The 22,263-nt window shown below is 36.9% G+C and overlaps 1 protein-coding gene across 1 annotated transcript in view; it reads right to left on the bottom strand.

The window, feature by feature from the left end:
- Positions 1-423: 423 nt before the first annotated feature.
- Positions 424-22,263, bottom strand: part of LOC142339478 (uncharacterized) — a 604,341-nt gene continuing 582,501 nt past the window's right edge. The window contains exons 2-4 of the mRNA XM_075389522.1: positions 5,954-6,119; positions 1,004-1,086; positions 424-938 (exon numbers count right to left, since the gene is read on the bottom strand). Of these exons, the coding sequence (XP_075245637.1) occupies positions 530-938; positions 1,004-1,086; positions 5,954-6,025 (564 nt within the window). The 5' untranslated portion in view covers positions 6,026-6,119 and the 3' untranslated portion in view covers positions 424-529. The remainder of the gene's footprint in view (positions 939-1,003; positions 1,087-5,953; positions 6,120-22,263) is intronic.

The raw sequence follows: 22,263 nt of genomic DNA, 5'->3' as shown, positions 1-22,263 counted from the left end.
ATATATATATATATATATTTATATATATTTATATATAAGTATTATATGTGTATTATATATATATATATATATATATATGTATATATATGTATATATATAAAAACGTATTTATATACATTTATACTTTTTATATATATATATATATATATATATATATATCTTTATGTATACATCATATATGTTATACATTATAAATTACGTACATTATATATACATATTAAAATATATATATATAAATATATATATATATATATATATATATATAGATATCTATTTATATATACAAATAAACAACACACACACATACATATATATATATATATATATATATATATATATATATGTATATATCTATATATATATATATATATATATATATATTATATTTATAAATATATATATATATATATATATAAAAACAAATTCAAGCAAAATTTCAGTTGAATTTTCAATGAAGCAAAAACATAAGCATTCAATTTGAAATCAAATACAAAAACAGCCAATTGGAAATGCAACTTACTCTTTTTAATCACCATTTACTAACAAACTCATCAAATACAGATAAGATTAGTGCGCCTAAATGCTTGTATCCGTTACCATTTCTATTTAAATGAAAACCTTCATAATCATCAAAGTCTTCTCGTTTTACGAGTTTAGGACTTTTGTACTGATTGCCAAGCATATTACTCAGGTAGATGTTGTTATTCGCAACCAAATCAGCATCCAAATCTTTGCGTCTTAAATGCCCAGAGAACTTGACCTGTGAAGGCCAAACAGCGCGGCTAAACACTCTATAGTTTTCGTAGATATAGCAAATATCAAGTGAGTTCACATCATTGTCACCGACAATTACGAATATGTGTGTATAATCTCTTGCCAAATCGACTAAGCCAATCAAATTAGCTGATCGTCTTCCACCGAAGGCATTATAATGAGGTCTGCAAACAAGCACAGTCATTGCAGTCTATTTTTTCAACAATCTATTGAACACAAGAATTCTTACCCGTATTCTTGAAGCAGAGGGTCTTGCCACAGATGTGGCTCGGCGTTTCTCAAATTTGAGTCGCCTAAGACCAGGAAGCTCATCTAAAAAAATTTTCTTTGCTATTTTTTGCATGATAAACTTTTAAGTATATCTATAAAGACAAGATTCCTGAGCTTAGAGAAATATCATGATAAAAGTTTGAGGTAAATTCTAAAGAAGGCACAAATAAATAACTTTAGAATAACAGGAGTACGTTTACTTAAGTAAAAAGTCCACTAAAAGGGAACTGTTCTTCTCGCTCTATTTATTAAAAAGGCAAAAGTCATTGCAGTACAAAAATTTGAGAGTCTCACAATTAAGAAATTTCAAAAGTGTCTTAAGAGTTTTGCGATGAAAATCGAGGTTTGTGTTAATTTTACACAAAACTTTTCTCAGTTTTTGAATGGGAATTAAACAGTTTTCTGTTATTTTCTGCTGACTCGCTCAGATGACCCCTGACCCACTCACATATTCATAAATAAATATAAAAATTGATGAATATATAAAAATATCCCCCTCTCTCTCTCTCTCTCTCTCTCTCTCTCTCTCTATATATATATATATATATATATATATATATATATATATATTATATATATACATATATTATATATGTATAGATTTAGAAGCAGAGTATCTTGCCACACATGTGGCTCGGCATTTCCCAAGTTTGAGTCGGCTAGTACCAGGAAACTCATATTTATAACCTTCTTTGTTTTTTTTTCACAATGACTTTTGAAGTATATCCAAATAACAAGATTCCTGACCTTAGAAAAATTCAGAAAAAATATTTTGGGGTAAAATTAAAATAAGGCACAACTAAATAGCTTTAGAATAACAAGAGTACAATTGTTAATAATAAGTTCAACTATAAAAGGAACTGTTCTTCTCAATATATTACAAAAAGCAATAGTAATTGGACTACACAAGTTTATCTGCAGTGAGAGTCTCACAATTAAGAATGTTCAAAAGCGTCTAGAAGTTTTATGATGAAAGTCGAGACTTCTGTAGATGAGTTCAATTTTACACAGAAAACTTTTTTCAATTTTTGAATGGGAATTAAGCAGGTTTTCTGTTGTTTCCTGAACACAATAAAAATATCCATCGATCAAGCCAACGTCTTCCAGAACTGCGTAGAGTTGAACACTTGCTACAATTGCATTGAAGAACGGCGGAGTGAATAATTTCATGAAATGTTGTATTTTCCCAAATTTTTCTTCACCTCCTACTTCGAATCCAGCAAAACAATTACCCAACTTGGATCTATTGTAGGCAGGAGAGTCAAAATAAACATTGTTGGAGGTTTGTCGATTGAAAAAGATAGCATTAGGGTATTTCAGTTTGTTCTGTCGGACCACCTCTGTTTCCAGAAACTCGCTGGTAAAATTGGCAGAATTGTTAGGACATCCCGACAAATTCAAATACAGAGGTTTTAATCGATCATTTTTGATTTCCTGGTCAAGTAGTTTATGTCTTTGCAAAACTCTTCTACAGATTATTGCACATTCAGAGTTTGAACCAGTAAAAACTTCACCGAGGGTCCTATTAGCAGCCTCAAACGACATGGCGGATTGACAAAAAAGGGGACCGAAATTTTTCACTTGATCCGGGAGATGATTCAAGCAATGCACGTTTATGGTCTCAGCTCGGCCGTTGCCCTGATGAATGTTCGACATTTCTCTACAGAAATTGTTCAAACAGGTTTTAGCAAGAGAAACATTTGAGTCGGAGCTCGATTCAAGAAGCAACCTTACCCCAAAACTTAAATTAATCAGATGATTGTACAAAGAGGCTGTCAATTTATTCATAAACACAATTGGGCTGATGTAGAGAAGCCAATTCAGAAGTTCGTTAGCTTTGAATTGCGACAACTCTTCCAGGGATCTCACTTTCCTAGAGTATGCTATTAGTTCTCTTGGACAAGAGAATTGACTGACTTCTGAACTAATTTCCTCTTTTTGAGCTTTTGAAAGCGATTGATAACAGGTTTTTAAAACCTCTGAAAAGACACCTGAGAGCACACAGTGCATGTAGTCGATAGGCGCAGACAACGGTAAACCCTCGATCACTTCAGCAAAAGCACTTTTTCCCCTTACTCCGACTACGTTAATTTTTTTCTCTTTGGTGTCCAACTTCAGTTTTTGCGTTACACTCAACGTTTCTGCCATTTCAACAAAAACATCATTTGTTTCTGGATCTCGAATAATTCCTTGCTGGTTGTACGGATAGTATGCATGCGTTCTTCCAATTGTTTTGCCTTCAGCTGTGCAATAATGACAGCCATAATAACCATTGAACTTTAGCATATTCAACATGTGGCTTTTGGCCCCTAAATCTGCTACAAGCAACCTAACTTTAAAGACAACAGTGCAAAATGTTTCCTCGTTTATCTTGATTCTAACGACAGATGAAAGCTCGTCTTTCAGATGCTGAACCAACAATTTCCATGGAGGGTGTGAGTCACCAACAAATAGCGCTCCCAGGACAATATTTTTTCTAGACGTTCGCATTTTTGGGGGCAAGTCCGCAATTTGTATCCACAAGGGCCAGACTTCTTTTTTGAAGGTAGATTTTTTGAGGTTCACGCCATCAGAGAAAAAGATAAGGTTAATAATATTTTCTCTTCTTGTATTCCATTCGACAATTGGGCATAAAGAAGCTTTAAAATCTTTGTGGGGATTCGCTTTCCGGAACTGAGAGTGACGAGTTATTTCACGAAAATATCTGCTGAGTATATCGCGCAGTTGAAACGTGTAATTAAGAATGCACAAGGAGTATTCAGCTGTCTGAGTGAAAAAACGAATGTTGTCGTCAAAATTAGACTTTATTTTTTTAATATGAGAATACCCTGATGGAAATTTGTTTTCTTCAGGTAGGACAACTTTAATCAAAGAAAACAGAGAATTAGAACACTCGTCCGAGAGATTGAACTTTGAACAAAAGAGTTCTGCGAGCATTGAAGCGTCTTTGGTACTAGTTTGGCTCCCATTAAACAACGGTTCTGAAATCTCCTCTTCATCGTCGATGAAAGGCACTGACAGCGATATGTGGCCATTAGTAACAGTAGACAAGGAACAATCCAGAGACACGTAGGAACGCAACGGGGATGAAGCTCGCCTCATCTGGGGAGAAACAGCTGCTTCTGAAATGTTCGATTCAGTTTGATCAGAAGTCAAAGTGTCAGAGGTTTCGGCTGGTGGGGTCTCACTGAGTTTTCTTTTGCTCTGAGGTTTTTCTTCATGGCTCTTTTGGGAAACCTTGATTGAAAAATTCGGAGCCGGCGGGCTACCTTCTAGTTCATTGAATGTCTCTATTAGCTCTCGTCCTTTTATTCTGCGACGTTTGGGCGTAGGAAGAAAATCAGCAGGAGGTTTGGTTCTAACTTGTTCTTCATCCAAATGTTTCTGCTAACAACTCCTCTAAAATTTTTTCGAGTCCGATTTATTTTGATGGCATTTCGTAGTTGAACATACTTCTACAAACATAGGGGCTATTATCAATACCAATAAGCATTAGAGATGGTAACTAAGACTTATGGTAACGACGTTAAATTAGCGGGCATCTAAAATTAGGCTTTATGGGTTTATCCCGTTTCTATTTCTGACTTCGGTTTTTTATACTGACTGTTCATTTTGAATTGCTTTGCTGAGCAACTGATGTTGAAAATCACTTTTAGCAGAATGAGAGAAGAGAGAAACTAGCCTAGAGAAGTCAAAAAGATTTCACGCAAAAAGTCGAACAAGCTGTGAACTAAACTAAAGCGAAATAAAAATAATGATAACTAATTCAAACCATTCTTGAAATTGTAAAAACAGATTCAAAAATTATAACAGAGATCAAAGAATTTATTTACGAGTTCAAAATTATCGTTGAGTTACGCATTTTTGGTTTTAGACATTTGGAAATATTTTTAAGGGTGAATTGATTTGTTCGGTTAAAAATTACTCGAGAGCAAGAAATTTAGGGAGACACTAAAAAATTTCCCTTTCAATCAAGACATTTAACCAGTGATTTATTGTTGAAATTGAACAGATGCTGATAAATACATTTAACTACAATTAAGACTAAGATGGGTTTTTTTATTTGATTGAAGGAATTCGTTTAGTAATTTTACTGCCGATTGAGGGCACCACAGGCATGAAGTGAAGCGATGCTCTTTTTGGCTACAGGATAGGGTTTTACCATATTTTTTTTCAAATCTGATCAATTTCAGCTGGGAGGAATATCTTTCGGCATAAAGTCGTGGATAAGAAATCTACGATTGTGAAAGCGTTTCCCGACGTTTTTTAGTATTTCCAGCCATTTCGTATACTGTTCAATTTTTAAAAGTCCCCAAATGTTAACCGCAAATACGTAACACAATTTGCGATGCAAAATATTAGAAGTCACCGAAAAACGCAGAAAGCTGACATTGAAATTTTGGTGTCCCGCTATTTCACCCCTGTTCATTTAACCCCCTATCATTTAACCCCGATTTATTCATCCCGGTATCATTTCACCCCGATTTTAGTCTTTCTATACAAATATACCCGGCAGATTGAAAATAGAAAGCAGATGGAAAACTACTGAAAACGGTTGTGAGGATTATGTACACAAAATTTTGACTCTACGCGATAGTCCTTAATAGCTAATAGGCAAAATTTAGCAAACATTCATGAAAAACTGTAAGATTAAACTGAATGTAGACAAGGAGGCTCGGTAATGTGCGTTCGCACATAAAGTTAGTTTGTTAATACACCCATCCAGATAAAACCAGCGCCATTGCTGGTCAGCATTTTGACCTTTTGAAAAAGTATTCCCAGTTTCTATAAACTGATCTTAATTAAGTTCAATACTTATAAATACTCGCATAAAAATAATATTTATAAGTATTGACTAAAAAACAATACACTTGACTAAAAACAATTGACTAAAAAACAATGCACTCACAGCTTCCTGTGACCCCTGGGTTGCCATTTGAACTTGATCGGCCGACAAAATTTGCACTTTTCGTGATGCCATCTTTGTGTTGCCAAATATCAGACTTGAATAACAACAATAGCTGGGTGGTTGAATAACAACAATAGCTGGGTGGTGAGAGCACGCAAACAAATCTGAAAAACACTTTGTTTGACACTAAGCCACCAACTAATACTACTACTCACACTATTAGTACTGGGTGAGGGGGTTGGGTACCCCTCAACCCCCCCCCCCCCCGCCGCCGAGCACCCAACCCGCACCCCCGCCGAGCACCCCACTACTCTTAACACCATCTACTACACCACTAATAATCGCAATTTATGTGGGCTATTAATATATTAGTTTAACGTTTGTTCTCTGTTGAATGCTGTGAACATCCGTGTTGAGTGCGGGAAGTCGCCAGGTCAAAGATGGCGCCAGGTGATACGATCCTGGGTCAAGGATGGGAGCTTGGGACATGATGGAAAATGTTCAGAAATGTCCAGCAGAACACTTCCCACATTGTCTGGTGTATAGGGAAAGGAAAAAGAGATCAGGCAAACAAAAATTAATGTTTTTAAAATGCTTGAATCCACTCCGGGGGGATCGAAACAGTATGCATCGTCCGTCTCTATATAATGATTTACAATGTAATGAGGCGATCTGTATTTACAAATACTTCGTCCAATCGAAGTATTAAGTATCATCCTCCCCCCCCCCCCCCCCCCCCCGTAATGTAAATTTGGTAAATTTAAAAGTGCGCTCACTAGTACCATACGACTGGATAGTTCTCTTCAGGAACAAGGATGGGAGAGAGGCATTTAGAGTAAATCTGAAACGATTCCAGGTTGCCCGCACTTGTTAAGGCCGTATTCGCTCGACAAACACCCCCCCCCCCCGTATTCGCTCTACAAACACACCCCCCCCCCCCCCCCCCCCCCCCCCCCGTATGTACTGGTACTGGTACTGGTACTTGTAAATACAGGGGGGGGGGGGTGGTTTTATTGAAGTTACTTAAGTTTAACTCAATAAATGCTATTTTCATGCTCAAAATTGGTGTCTCCCAAAAATTCAAAATGGTTTTCGAAATTTTCAAATTTTTTTCTGAATTTTCTATGAACAGTATGAAAACGGAAAATCATACTAAACAGACAAAACTCATAAAAAATTTGATTCTGCGTTTTGTCTGAACATAATGCAAGGTAACTTTACCCTTAGGTTACTATGATACAGTACTGACTTAAGAACCTACTATGGGAATCTAATGAATCAGTACTGAAAGTCTATGACACTTGGGTCCGGGTATCTTGCCACTTTTAAGTGCTTTTGCTACAGTTTAGGAAAATATTTATCATGTACAAACTTTTATTAGAGAACTTTTTTACAAACATGTTTGAAGTCAAATGTTGAACTCGTCGTGATCCTTGAGATTTTTCGCAAGAAAAACTTGCAAGGCGATGCATCGCCTTGTAAGAACTTGCAAGAGCCTTGCAAGTTTTTTGAAGTTAGCCATTCGCACTCGACCCCTGACAAGCGTAGCCGGGATAGGATATCAATCTCAAAAAGAGAAAAACATAAAACATCGGCAAGAAAATGTGCATTATGAGACTTTTGCAGCCGTGGTCAAAATTCAGTCTCGGTAACTTTCTAAGTTGTTAAAATTAATTCTGGAATGTATGACAATCAAGTTTTATAACCTACAAGCAGTTAGAAATATGAGCTATTGCAATATTTGATGACACCTTTCTTTATGAATAAAAAAGATCCTAATCACAATTTAAAATCTATAACGTGACTTAGAAGATCTACAGCATTGCAATTATAAAAAGTTTCAATTAAACACAGCATGCATGCATGGAATTTGTGACATTTCGCAATGAAGAGGTAAGAAAATAGCAAAATACACTGCCTTGTTACAGAAAACGTTTCACGATATTTTCGAAAACTTTGTTTTGAATTTTCTTGTAAGTACACATTCGACGAGACAATTTAATCACAAATATGAAATAAAAATAAGGGTGCAATCCAGGCTGAGGTGGGTGCTCGAAATCGTCCTGGTCCAGACCATTTCGAGCGCACAACTGACCTTTGTGCGCTCGAAATTACAGGGTCTGGAAGGTGGAATGAGCGCACTTGAGTCTGATTATAAGCGGATTCGAGCTCAAAAATGAGTAACAGATTTCTGTAACTTTTCCCCCTCAACGAATCGATTTCTTACGGTGGGAAATCTTGACGCAAAGTGAGGTGTTATCGCTGTCGACATAATGCCCCCCCCCAATGAAACCAAAATTACAAAGAACAATGTAATGAGGTAATTTTTGTATTGAAAAGACCTTACTAAACAGCTCCGAAGCATGACATCGCCTATCACATTATAAAATTTATCTAATATGTTACAAAAAGCTTCCAAGAGATTTTGTTCTGCTAATCTGACTGCTGATTTGACCGTCCGGTATTGAACTGCATACTCTCTTTCCATAGATTATCTCCTTCTACAATCCTGATAAGAGTTATTTTTCAACTTTCATTTTTTCAAGTGAAGCGTTGTTTTTTACATACGCAATGAGGAGCCTTTATCTTACCCAGAAGTTGGTGGCAGAGTAAATCAGCGCTGCATCTTTATAGAGACATTCTGTTTTTTGGGATGGCCAATACTCTGTTCATGTCCCAATTTACATGGGCCATTCTTGAGTTTTGTGTAAAATTTACTGCATGAATGTCTCTATAGTATGCTAGTTTACAGAATGTCTCTATAGAATGCTCAGCATAACTCTCGCCAACAAAGTTTGATTTATATGCGATTCAAACCTCCGCGTGGGTACTTGTAACTTTGATTATAATCTGCGTACCAAGGCATAACCCCTAAGCTAAATGGGCTTTGTGGTAATTGCCTATAAACCAGCTTATATATAAATAATGTGTATACTACTATAATAATTACCACTTATGAGCTACAAAAATGTGTCATTACTCTGCTTAGACTTAACTTTGGGGTAGAAGTAACTTTTAGACTGTACAGGTTAAGTTTAACCAAGACCAACTCCATGACCTCAATATAATAATATAATCATAATGAGGAAGAACTGCTCATAAAGAAACTTAAAGTTCTCTGGAGATTCAATGTTTCAGAACTGAATTAAGTTTTTACACTTCAAATGTGCTGGTTCAGCGCTGAAATGCTCTGGGACTCAAGTACGGGTAATCAGTGAAACCGATACAATTATATTTAAAAAATTGCACTTTCATGAAAAAATAATGCTCGTATTGACTTATTTGCAGAATCTGCCCCCTTTGGGTTTCGATTAGGATCAGGTGTTAACTCTTTCAATGTTCAGAATAATCAGATTCAGCTCTATCTTAGACAAACCTTAGTCCCCATATCCCCAGGGCCGAGGATTTTCCCCAAAAATAACGGGGAAAAGTGTGTAAATGGTGTATAAATAAAAAAAATTACTCCCCTATTTCTCCGTTTAATTAAGGGTGGAATAGTGTAATTATAGGAGTGTAATTTTTAAAAAAATAATAAAGGATTTAGGAGGTAGTGAGCATTGATCCTCCAATCTTCCCCCTGTAGAACTTGTTACTTTCTTTATCTGAGTTAACCATTGCGCCAACTGACATTTGATTATATTGGTAATCAATTTGAGTATATTGGTTAATGTGTAAGAGTGTAATTTTTTATCAGTCCACCCTAAATTACACTCTTTGCATAGAGTGTAAAAAGAGTGGAGAAAAGAATATAAAGACAGTGTAATTTTTTTTAAATTACACTCTTGCCCTCTTTTCCCCAGCTCCGAGGATTTTCCCCAAAAATAACGGGGAAAAGTGTGTAAATGGTGTATAAATAAAACAAATTACTCCCCTATTTCCCCGCTTAATTAAGGGTGGAATAGTGTAATCATAGGAGTGTAATTTTTAAAAAAAATAATAAAAGATTTAGGAGGTAGTGAGCACTGATCCTCCAATCTTCCCTCTGTAGAACTTGTTACTTTCTTTATCTGCGTTAACCATTGCGCCAACTGACATTTGAATATATTGGTATTCAATTTGAGTATGTTGGTTAATGTGTAAGAGTGTAATTTTTTATCAGTCCACTCTAAATAACACTCTTTACATAGAGTGTAAAAAGAGTGGAGAAAAGAATATCTTCCCTCTGTAGAACTTGTTACTTTCTTTATCTGCGTTAACCATTGCGCCAACTGACATATGAATATATTGGTATTCAATTTGAGTATATTGGTTAATGTGTAAGAGTGTAATTTTTGCACTCTTAGTATATTGGTTAATCTGTAAGAGTGTAATTTTTTATCAGTCCAGCCTAAATTACACTCTTTGCATAGAGTGTAAAAAGAGTGGAGAAAAGAATATAAAGACAGTGTAATTTTTTTAAATTACACTCTTGCCCTCTTTTCCCCTATAAATAGGAGTGGAATACGCATTACACCCTTATACCCGCTAATTAGAGGCGTATTAGGGGTGAAGCCTCAGCCCGGCCCTCGTTCTTTCTAAGAGGAAAAATTTCCGAGATTTGCCTTTCTTTTAGCTATAGACCACGAATTGCCAACGTTGCACTGCTCAAGACTATCAGAAATCTCCATGGTGGAGGAATGGGCTATCTCATCCCATTTTGTCACGACAGAGGCAATGATAACGTCATCCTCGGAACATGTGGAATGGGATGGAACAGCTCCATAGCCGAACAAGGGAACATGAGACATAACTATCCCGGTTACCTAATAGAAACCCACTATTCGCGTGCATTCGGGCGAGATTATTACCTAGGACAAATCTTCCCTCAGCCTTTTTTTGCGAACAGTTCTATCTGCGCTGGAGATCAGGGTGGGCCATTGTATGTTTTGGGTTGTTCTGGCTGGGTGCCAGAATGTTTGTTTGCAGTTGCAACCCGATGGAAATGGGTAAATAGGAACAATCTCAGGACGTGCTCCACGCCGAACTATTTCACACTCATTGAGCCTCTGAAGTCGTGGATATTTTCAGTAATGTACAGTCAATAGATCCCATATAGATGCTGTTTTAGTTTGATAATGTTTGCTGTCTTTTCTTGCGTCTTTACTTTTCATAAAACGTCAATTAATATTACATAAGCCAGCGATTTTTCCCGGTGCGATATCTTGACGTAGAGTGAGCTGCTATCACTTCTGTCCACAAAATTTTAATGTCTTGAAAAATCTAATTTTTTCAAAAATAATATATGCAGCATATATAATTGTTGAACATTCCGATCTCAATATTATTTGGTCAACTGTTATAAACTCAACGAACAACGTATAAGCATATGTGTCGTACAACTCAACTAGAGAAACTTGGAAAACAAGGTTTTTTCTATGCTAATTCACCGGTTTTTTGATTTTGTTGATGATGTTTAGAAAACCTAAAAATATTAAGCCGAAAACGACCTAATCGGTACTATAACGTGGTTATAATTACTTAAAATTAGGATACAAGAAATTTTTTCTGAGTTTTCTGCTTAAATTGGAACACATTTTGTTCTTATTTCAAAAGGCGCCTAGAAATACTCAAATCTGAGTGGTTAAAAATTTAGTGCTTACTCATTTACGCCCTAACATCCTCTGGCCCGTAGGAAGAAGCTGGAAAAACTGGTACAAGTTTTACCGGCAGGCGGCAAACGAGCTTATCGACGTACGTAGGCCGGCGGAGCACTCGGAGCCGTAACGGAGTTCTACAGTCCGAGCGGTGGGCCAGTGACAAGTAGAGTTGGTTTCCTCAATTACACAAACCAATTCGCCGGTCTTAAAGGACTGCTTGGCAGGCGTCTGCCATTTAGAACGTCGGTTCAGTGTCTGTACTTACTCCCTGTTCCAACGGGAAGAGACACAATTAGCATACGACTGCGCACGAGCGCAAAGTTTGCGATGATTCTTCTCATTATTACCAACAACAGACAGGATACCGGTGAAACTTTCAACTAACAGAAAATTGTTGGGCATTATAGCGTTCAAACCGTTAGCATCGGCGCTTACCAGTGTTGGCAGAAACAAATTAAGAGCTTTCTCCACGAGACAAAAGGTAGTATGCAACACGCCATCCGTGAGGCGAGCCGTTCCAAGAACCTTATAAAGCAATCGCTTGAATCTGAGTACTAAGTTCTCCCTGGTACAAACCTGATGTCGTGCGCTCTAGGAGGTTAAATTTTTTGTAGAAGCTCAGCTCCATTGGAGCCGTTGTTCCACTTTGCAATCTTTTCAAGGAGCTCTTTCTCCGCTCCAAAAAAGTTGGTGCATTTTTCCAACAACCCATGGCAGTTGTATCCCTACGCGACTCCACTCCCACAACTATCTACAGCGCAAGTAGTAACACAATTGGAATGGAATCCCCACTTTTTTAGTAGTACGTCGGACCGTTACTAAAAACGCCACAAACGCAGTAGACTGGTAAGCAAGCCTCTGCTGAGGTAGATCAATTATGATTTGTTGCATAGATAGGGCGTGGAAGTCTCTGCACCTCAGGCTGTGTGGTTTCAGTACTGTATAGCTTTCCTGCAATATTGGTCTAAGAAATTCAATGCCAAGATGGTGATGTTTACATGAGTGTGTTCATAGAAAAAGACGATGAGATGCTTTACGTTAAAATCAACGTTCATTAACCACTTAATGCAGCCAAATGAACGGATCAGTCCATCTGAACTAAGCAACGGAAATGTGGAGCAATTCAGCTACTGCGTTTAAAATTTCCTTTGCAATAAGATATATTCTTTCGGCTTAAAACGATTCTCTTTGCAACAATTACAGGCGGTGACGCTCGGCTTCGTGAAGCGCAGTAGGGTCAGCAAAGGGCAGATAGTACAATAGACATCCTTTTCGAATATCATTTTGGGGTGATTGTTGAAAAACAGAATCAATGACGGCTAAGCGATGTATGTCTGCTGCTGAAATTGTACACTAATTAAATCTGAGCCGACGATTAGACTCTCTTTAACAAGAGGATTGCTGGCAAACGGTTCGATGTCCGGATATCCTCTTGATTTCCCAGTCAGTTTGACAACAATAATGTCATCAAATTCCCTGAATTTGTAACCTTGAAAAAATTCTTTTTTTTTGTATCTACCGTGTACAACGAGTCTATCAGCGAAACGACTGCTCACCCAATAGTTGCCGCAGACGGTAACACACAAAACGAATGCTTATGTATCTAAACAGGAAAAATTGACCTCTTATTTTTTCAGTCTCCTAAAGGAGTAGCTTGACGTCATTAACAGATGGCAACGTTGTGGTCTTACTTGGGGCTGTTGACTAATAGTTGCTTTTTTGCGACTGTTTTCAAGATAGCTGAACAGTATTGGAGTTTCCACGAGTTTTGTATGGAAACACTCTACCTGTTCCGTGAAATAGCCGTTTATGCGAAATTTGCACCCCTCCGCTGGCGTCTTTTTGTTTGGGGACACTGACGGAAGATTTTTTTATCTGCCACCGACTTAGCTCGCTGGGTGGGGGATGTCTTGGCCTTGTTTAACGAGGTGTTTATATCGTCAGTTTCTGCATTGGTTGGGCTTTGTTTCATAAGACTTTGTACCTCAGCTTTTATTTCAGCCAATCGATAAGGCCGCGGAGAATTGGCTGAAATCCGTTCTTTTAAACCTAAAGAGTAACCAATACTATTTCATGTTTGGTGGCAATTTCTGTACAACTTGGTTAACTATGGAAGAACTCTTCAATTTAGACTTTTGTGAGAATGACTTGAAAACCCCGATGAGGCAGCATATTGCCGCAGAATAGTTTGTGATGTTATCACTTCTGTGCAATTAAAGAGGCGGAAAGTTGCTTAATTTATCCAAGTGCGTTTTTACAACTGCCTGTGACTGTCAAAGTTAAACTCTAAAGGCGTTACGTTATCATTGTACATCACACCACAGTAAGCAAACTCGGCCTATGGAATCATCGCTCTGACGGTGATGAGGTTTTAAAAGTACCTCAACTTAACGCCATCAGTCGCTAATTTTGTTGGCGGTTATTGCATCAACCGTTGTCTGGTAAAAGAAGGTGCAGGTACAGACACCTGCTGACCAGTCCAAATCATTGCAGATGGCCCAAAATAAACATATGTTGGCTGAATAAGCGGATTTGCAAAATTACTGGGCTTTTCCTGTTGTAGGGGGGATGGTGACTGCATATCAACCAAAAGAGGTGAATTTTGATACACTTGTAATAGAAAATTATATGTTGATGGAGCAATATGTGCCTGTATTTTTGGGAGCACACCTTTACGAGTGAATGTACATTGATGGTCTGTGCTGTGAAATACGACAGAGAGACAAATTTGGCACAAACCTTTGACCATGAAGAAGCCTGAGCATACTATTGGCAGGAAAAGTAGTGGGGCGAAAGAATTTAAGTAATTGTTTTACATGAACACTTTGACGGTTTGATTAAGGATATGAGAATCCAAAGGGGCATTTCTATTTTTGCAGTTCTGAGAAATATTGTTGACGGGAGGTTGATTATTCAAAAGGGTGTGTGTGGAATACGAACTGTGAGGTTGGGCGCGAATAAAGGGATCGGGTGGGAAGGAGACTCATTAATTACAAGTTCCGCAATGTGCTGTTTGTTGTTTGAACTTGGAAGAGAGCTGGGACGGAAGGGAACGTCTGCTGCGGGGCTGGAACATTTTTTGTTGCAAAAAGGAAAGAGAGTGGCACCTGGGGCTTGCGGAACAAGAGGTAAATGCTTTTGGGGCATATGCGTTTTGCTGAAATGTTTTCAGGCAGACTTAATGTCTCATATCCCCTGGTTTCTGAAAATCGAAGTTGTGTTCGTGAAGAGATATGAAAAAAAAATTTCTCGGTTTATTTGGATGCGACTGGATGTGGCAAAATGGGCTGTTGAAATGGTGGCGAAGAAACCCCTGAGGCTTATACAGATTGCTGGTTACTCTGTGGGGTTCCTTGTTTAGCTACGTTTGGTAGTGCTTCGCCCGATGATCGCCCGTATGTTAGCCCGATTGATTTCTTTGCACCTGTAATGCGCATGGTGTAATTGGCCTGTAATGTGCATGGTGAAATGCATGCGCAATAATAACCGCCATAAGCTACTCACGTGGAATGTAGTTAGGATCAGTTTGTTGCAGGATCTCAATGCTTAGAAATTAAATGCCTCGACAGTTTTCTGTAATGTAAAGCCTTGGACTATTAGTGTTGTACACTAACACTCTTCTTCCATCGTTGAGACCAAATTCAGATACATGTGACAACTCAGTGCCTTTTGGGGGTTCAGTTGTAACTTCCAGTTAACCATTTTTCTCCTCACTGTTAAAACATGGCAAGTGAACTGTTTATCAATCCTGGCTCGGTTTTTCACTTCTCATCCAGCTCCCAGCAATTGCAGTGGTTTCACACTGACTACCTCCAGAAATGGCATCCAGCGATTCAAACTCTTGCAAAATTGCCTCTGCCAACTGCCTCCTTTTGTTTTCCTCCAGTTCATCTAATTCCATTTGTTTTTTGTCTCTTTACCTATTCTTATGGTTGCTACTCTCTCTATTTTCAATCTCTTCGCGCTTCATTTTGGCAACCACGTAATCATGTTGATGTTGACCTGATGTTTTGGACAAGGCCATAAATGAGGAAAAATTAGAACGGATTTTAGTCCTCGATTCCTGGAAGTCACTAACTGTATCTTCAGCATAATTCATGTAATTTTGTGCTTAAGATAAGATCACTTCGTTCTTGGTTGTCTTGGCCTCCAGGTTAGACTCCAATGAAGTAACAACTGAGTTTGGATTCTCCGTTTTCCAGCCAGCAAACCCAATCCAGTCCTCAGATTTGTCATAAAAGCTTCCTTGTATTTTTTAAAGGCAATCAAATTTCACTCGCTTACTTTGACTTTTTTCTAAAAAAGAGTACATCTTCGTGTATACCACTCAAATCTGCTTTATGTTTTGATCTGGCAGCGTATGAGTTTTTGATTTACTGATAAAGGCTATTAGACCTATTGATGCATTGAAGTCGTTGAATAGGCAAAACTACTACCACACCTATGTATTTTTTACACGCACACTCCAACAGACCGAAAATTTATGCAAAACAAGCAAAATGTTGAAGGAACTCACGAAACACTGTCTACAAAACAAACAGCCCAAAGAGCAAAAAAGACCCCTGAGCACACAATGTGCGCGGCAAAAACCCAAGTGCAACACTAAACGCTATGCGCGCAACGCGACGGTAGAAGGACGAGCCCAAGGCCGAGCAAGCAATGTGCCAAAAACGGAGAAAGGACCGGAAGAAAGTCGAGCTAGCGACGCCCGACAAAAAAAATCGGATGAGCGGAAGGCCGAGCAAGCAATTCACGGCGCAACAGGAACAAGATGGATGTGAGGTCAAGCAAACAAGGTGAAACAAAACGGATGCAGGATGGACGGGAAAATGAGCAAGCAACGCGCGACAGAAAAGAACCGACACGAACGGGACTACGAGCGATCAGCTCGCGCTGCAAACGAAACGGGATGAACTGAAACGGGCTATATATATATATATATATATATATATATATATATATATATATATATATATATACCTATATATATAAATAAAAATATTTTTATATTTATATAATATATATATATATATATATATATATGTATATATATATTTTTCTAGCCGCCATAGCATTCAGCGCTCCACTTCCGTATATATATATATATATATATATATATATATATATATATATATACCCACACACATTTAGATATATATAATTATATATATATATATATATATAAATTTATATATATATATATATATATATATATATATTTATATATGTATATATATATAAATGTAAATATATAATTGTGTTTGCGCATGTGTGTGTGTGTTTGTTTGTATTATTTACGGCAATTTTCCAGGACACTGAGAGGTAGAAAAAGTCAGAAAGTTTACCAGTCGCAACTCGCGATTTAACTAAGTAACATGCTAGAATTATCCAGACTTAAACAACCAATCACTATCCAAAGAAAATCAAACAAACTAATGCAGAAAATAATAAATACAACAGTCTGTTTGTGGACAATCATGTTGCAAAAGTCAGCAATCATTCGAGCCGTAAATCCAGAAAAACTTAAGTCACACTCTAGATGACAACAGAACCAAAATTAACTAAAAATCATAATTACTCTGCAACATACAGCAGCAAAAATTTTTGGACTACAACATGAAAAGTCAGTAAATAAGTAAAGTCAAGAGAAAATCCAGCCGTATCTTGTGAGTCAACTAAGTCACACCCAGAAAGAAACAAGACAAGAAGAACCAATCAGCACACTAGCATAATCATGATACTGCGACACAAATGCGACACCCTTCATCACAAACTCAGATACTACATCAAAATCTTTTAAAAATTAGAGAAAAACGATGTTTTTCGAGAAGGAATTTATTGGAGAAAAACGGAACGCAAAAGCAAGGAAATAAATGGACGAAAAACGGTTTTGAGATATAAAAACTAGCAACGATAAAAGATATGGCAAGGCGATACTTTTTGTAGGCCGGAGGTTGAGAACTTTTCGATCACATTTCGCAGTGTTTTGACTTTCCCTTGAATGACAAACCTTCAAAATGAAAGCGAGTAGATTTTCACTAATTTGCAGTTGAACAAAAACTATGTTGTTGACTAAAATTATGCTGTTGTTGACTTATATTATGCTGTTGTCCAATTTTTGCTTTTTTCAGGCAGTGTTTTCCAATTTTTAATTGCGGAATGGTAATCCGGTAAACTGGACGGTTTTACGCTTGAATGAATGGTTGATCAATATTAGATATTGTTTTTTTAAGTTTTTGGATTGAATCATACTTGACCGAAAATTTTCAAATTTGAAAAATTTAGCAAAAGGTCCTCTCATATTCTTTTCTCTATCAGAGGTTAGTTTTGATATACAAAATGACGATGTCAATTTTTTCAAATTCTCGACAAATCTACCGAAAGTTTTCAAAAGTGATGTTATTTTCGTCTAAAAATTTATGTTTGCCTGGGAATAATGACTATTCAGCAACCTTTTCTCCGATTGTTCATGCAACTGTTCATGCGATTTCTCTTGTACATGCAATAACGACAAAAGTTTAAGGTTGGGTTTCTTTGTGTCTAAATTCATGTCAAAAAATGATTTACTACGATAAAATTTGGTGTCACGTTTCTACTGTCTCACAAATTTTGTGCTTCAACTATCACCGTTTTTGGGGCGTTCCACATGGGACACGATCAAACTGAATTGTTGAAAATTGTTTAATCGATATATAGCAGCCTATAAGCATACGTGTTATGTATTAATCGTACAATTCAACAAATGAAACTAAGACGACAAGGTTTTTTTTCGATGCTATTTCACCGGTTTTTTCTGATGTTTTTGACGTCAAAATCTGTCCATAATCCGTCAGCTGATGTTAGAAAACCTAAAAACATTAAGCTGAAAAGCACATTAATCGGTATTAACTATATCGTGACTATATTTACTTAATATTAGGTTACACTAAATTTTTCTGAGCTTTTTACCTAAAATAGTGCATATTTTGTTATTTTAAACTACGTTAGAAATACTCAATTCCGATTGGTTAAAAATTTACCGCATACTTTTTTGCTCCGTAACAGCTGTTTTATTCTGAAGAGCATGTTCATAAACATTACGTAACCCTTGTTTTCACTTCTATACCTAATAACAGTTAAAACTTTAATTATCGGAGATTCAATTTCATCTCGTTTAACGCTGCTCGAGCGTTGCTTCTAGTTTTTAAGAATGCCTTGTCCTTACGTTTATGTTATAGTCAACATTTCATTTTTTTGTAGAATGGAAGGACGGTGTCTATTTTAAGCGATTATGTGGAAACCGTGCGCCATGCTAACATGGAAAGATCAAACTTGCACTTTAGTTCTGATTTACAAAACACCCTCCTCGTAAACTTCTGGCTATTGCTATACAATAGGCAAATGGTTTTCGATTTAGTTCGTTATCATACAGAAATTAACACCAAAAAAAGAAATCAAATAAATTAAAACATGCAATAAACCAAACAATATTAATTATTTTCAACGAAATCCTACTAACAGATTTACCCAACCATTGTCCTGACGTTTTGCTGTTTGATACGCGCCACTTCCTAAACTGAGCTGCTGACATTATTTATTGACAATCCAGCTGTAATCATTAAATGCAATCGCTCAATTTCAAAACAACCAGAAGCTTCCATTTTGTGTGAGGTTGAATTTAAAAAATTTTACTGAAAATGGGTACCAAATAATTACCATTTATCAAATAACCCCCAAAAAATTCCCTAATAGAAGCATAATCTGATTTAGATCTTAAAAGTTGTGTCTTAATTACTCTGAGGATTTTGATTGGTTTTGAATAATTTCCTGGAAAGTCCATTTTGTGATGGATAAAATAAAGCAGCGTTCACTGATGCAAAATTACTTTCACTATATTTTGCTTTAACTACGGAATGTTTACTTCAAAATCGAAATGTCACATGTTAAATATGTGCTCAAGATGTAAAGTCCCCAAATTTACTTCATTGAATCCACATAGCAAAGAAACTAAATTTCAGAAAAGCGCAAAGGACGCCAATTTTTGGAACATTTAGTGGATGACCATCATCCAAAAAATGGAACTGTTACTTGACAATTTTTTTAATCACAACATTTTTTGTCTCTCTGATACTCAATTTGTTTTTGTTTTAATTTTTCAGTTCAAATAAGAGGTGGTTGCACTTAAAACTGTTTGTTTGATAAATGCATAACTTAGTCCGAGAAGATCTGTGCTTGGTTTACTTCGTTCATTCTCACCGTTGGTAATTGCTCTTTATCGTTCATGCCAATAATTTTTGTGGAAAAAAACAAATAGACAAATTTTTCACAGGTCTAAATGAGCACTAATGAGCCGGTAATGAGCACTAAAATCAGGCCTAAATAGAATACTGATAGACTCTGTTATACTCAATTGCGATGAATGAATCCAATTGAGTTGCGAATGCTCGGTTACAACTCTGAGTGGGCAATTGCGCCGCAATTGGCGAACCAATTTTTTATATTTGAGTTGTTAGTATCTAGAGTGGTCAATCGCGGTGCGATTGGCACTTGCCGAAGTTACTGAGTTACATTGAGAAGCGTTTTGCAAGATTTAAATTAAACTGAATTCTAGAGTTGCAAATGGGAGACTGAGAGATTTAAGTGATTACAAATTAAGAAAAGGTTTGTTCAACTCAATCACGAACAAGGAAGCAACTTTTAGATTTGTTTATAAAATGAACAAAAAGAATTTCCTGCCTAGACACTATGAACAGACAGTACTTTGCTAAAAATGGGAGGAAATAAACTTAACTGAAATCATAACAGCACTTGCCTTTCAAATGGAACTAAATAATATAATTTGCACTAAATAAGGATATGGATATGTGAATGGTATCCATTACTACACTAACATCGTCAGACTGCTTTCGGTTTCGCTTTATTTTCTTATCTCCTGTATTTTGTCTTATCAGATCCCGCTTATGTTTATAAATTTTCTGTTCAATGGTCTTCTCGTTTATCTTTTTCGGCCGTCTTTCAATATATTGTGTTAGATCAGTGTCCCGTTCCGCAAGCGTACCGAATTTTGCAATGTCAGAATTTCTGACCCGTACCTCCTGTCTGTTCGGTTCCTTAATTACACTGGTTGTAGGACTCACTTTGCAAACTGTGCTCCCGGGTGCCAATACCTCGTATAACCCATCCAGGTTTTTCTTTTGTCTTTGATTCTCGTGCAGTTTTCGGGCCAGCTTTACTTGAATGCTACGTTCGGAGCAGGGAATTGATCTGGAGATTCCCTATGAATTAATCAGTCGTTGTTCCCCGTCATTTCGTTTGTCTTGTTCAGCTCTAGCTCTAGCACTCGCGGCACAAATGACACGTTCCATTTCTGTGTCCGAACAAAGGGCCGTATCTGCCCATTGTTCCTCTGACAGGTATGACCGACCCGGAATTGTATCTTCGTCTAAATAATATGTAGTTATTGCATTATAATTAACATTTTACTGTTAGATTTAGTATTGATATTTGATATAGGTGTGTTACATTTCATACCAAAGTGTGCCTCAAATGGTGTAGTGTTGATTGTTTTTTGTTTAGATATTCTTAATCGTTGTATTATTGCTTTAATTGAATTTTCTAAGTTAAATTTTTTATTTAATTGAGATTTCATGCAAGATAAGTGACGTTTAATTGTTTGAATAATACGTTCTACTAATCCAATTGCTCTGTGATCATTTGCTGGGGCATAGATAGGTGTAATATTATTTTCTGTACAGAAGGTTTCAAACTTTTTTCCTGTAAAACATCTAGCTTGATCTAATCTAACAGTTCTAGGTACTCCGTGTTGGTATATATATTTATTTAAAAATTTTAGTACATTTGAGCCTGAAGAGTTATTTACTATTTCTGCTGCGGGATACTTTGAATATCTATCTATACTTGTAATAAAATATTGTTCAATGCCGTTTTCGTTAAAAATGGGACCGGCAAAGTCCATTTGTATTTCGTCATTTGGTTCACTACATTTTGGAAGAGGTGCCCATTTGCGGTGCAAAATCACTGATTTAAGATTCTTACCAATTTCCGTGCATGCATTGCACTCACTGGCTTTTGCCAGTATATATCTATGAATTTAGGGCCACCAAATGTTTTTTGCAAGGGATAGCAAGGCAAAACTTCCGGGATGTGTTGAATGGATATCTTCCAACACCGCGTCTTTGATTGCCTTTGGGATGGCTATCCGCTCGTCCAAGCACGCACAGCCATGCTTAACACTCAAGTCCCGCCAATATGAAGAGAGATACGGACTTATCTCTTGCAATCGATCTGGATCATTTCTAATAACACAATCCCGAACCTCCTTGAGGATTGCATCCTTGCCTTTTAGGATGGCCAGGAACTTCTTGCTGAAGAACTTGTTTAGGGTTTCGGTGAACAATATATCGTCTGTCTCCTCAATCATGCAACCAGTTGGCGTTTCTGTATTTGAGGCAGTGGTGGTTCCTGGCGTAGGTGGGGTGGTATCCGAAAATGTCACCCTTGCTTTGGTTGGTGTTGATTTGGATCGGGTAGCTTTGGCTTTGGACATTGTACTGATAGAGTTGACTGAATTATCCAAGATGGAAAATTTGTTTTGTGTATTTATTGTCAAGTTATTTGTAGGTTGAATTTGGGCAAAAAGCGAATGATTCTTGTGCAAGTGGTATTTATCCTTAGGAATTTTTATTTTCGCGCTTCATTTAGCGTTATTAGGTGGATTATTTGGCTTAATACCAT

This window comes from Convolutriloba macropyga, chromosome 5 (assembly GCF_964194025.1).
Source record: "Convolutriloba macropyga chromosome 5, txConMacr16.3, whole genome shotgun sequence".
Lineage (NCBI taxonomy): Eukaryota > Metazoa > Xenacoelomorpha > Acoela > Convolutidae > Convolutriloba > Convolutriloba macropyga.
The sequence above is the reverse complement of the archived record's forward strand: the minus strand, read 5'-3'. Positions and strand labels throughout refer to the sequence as shown.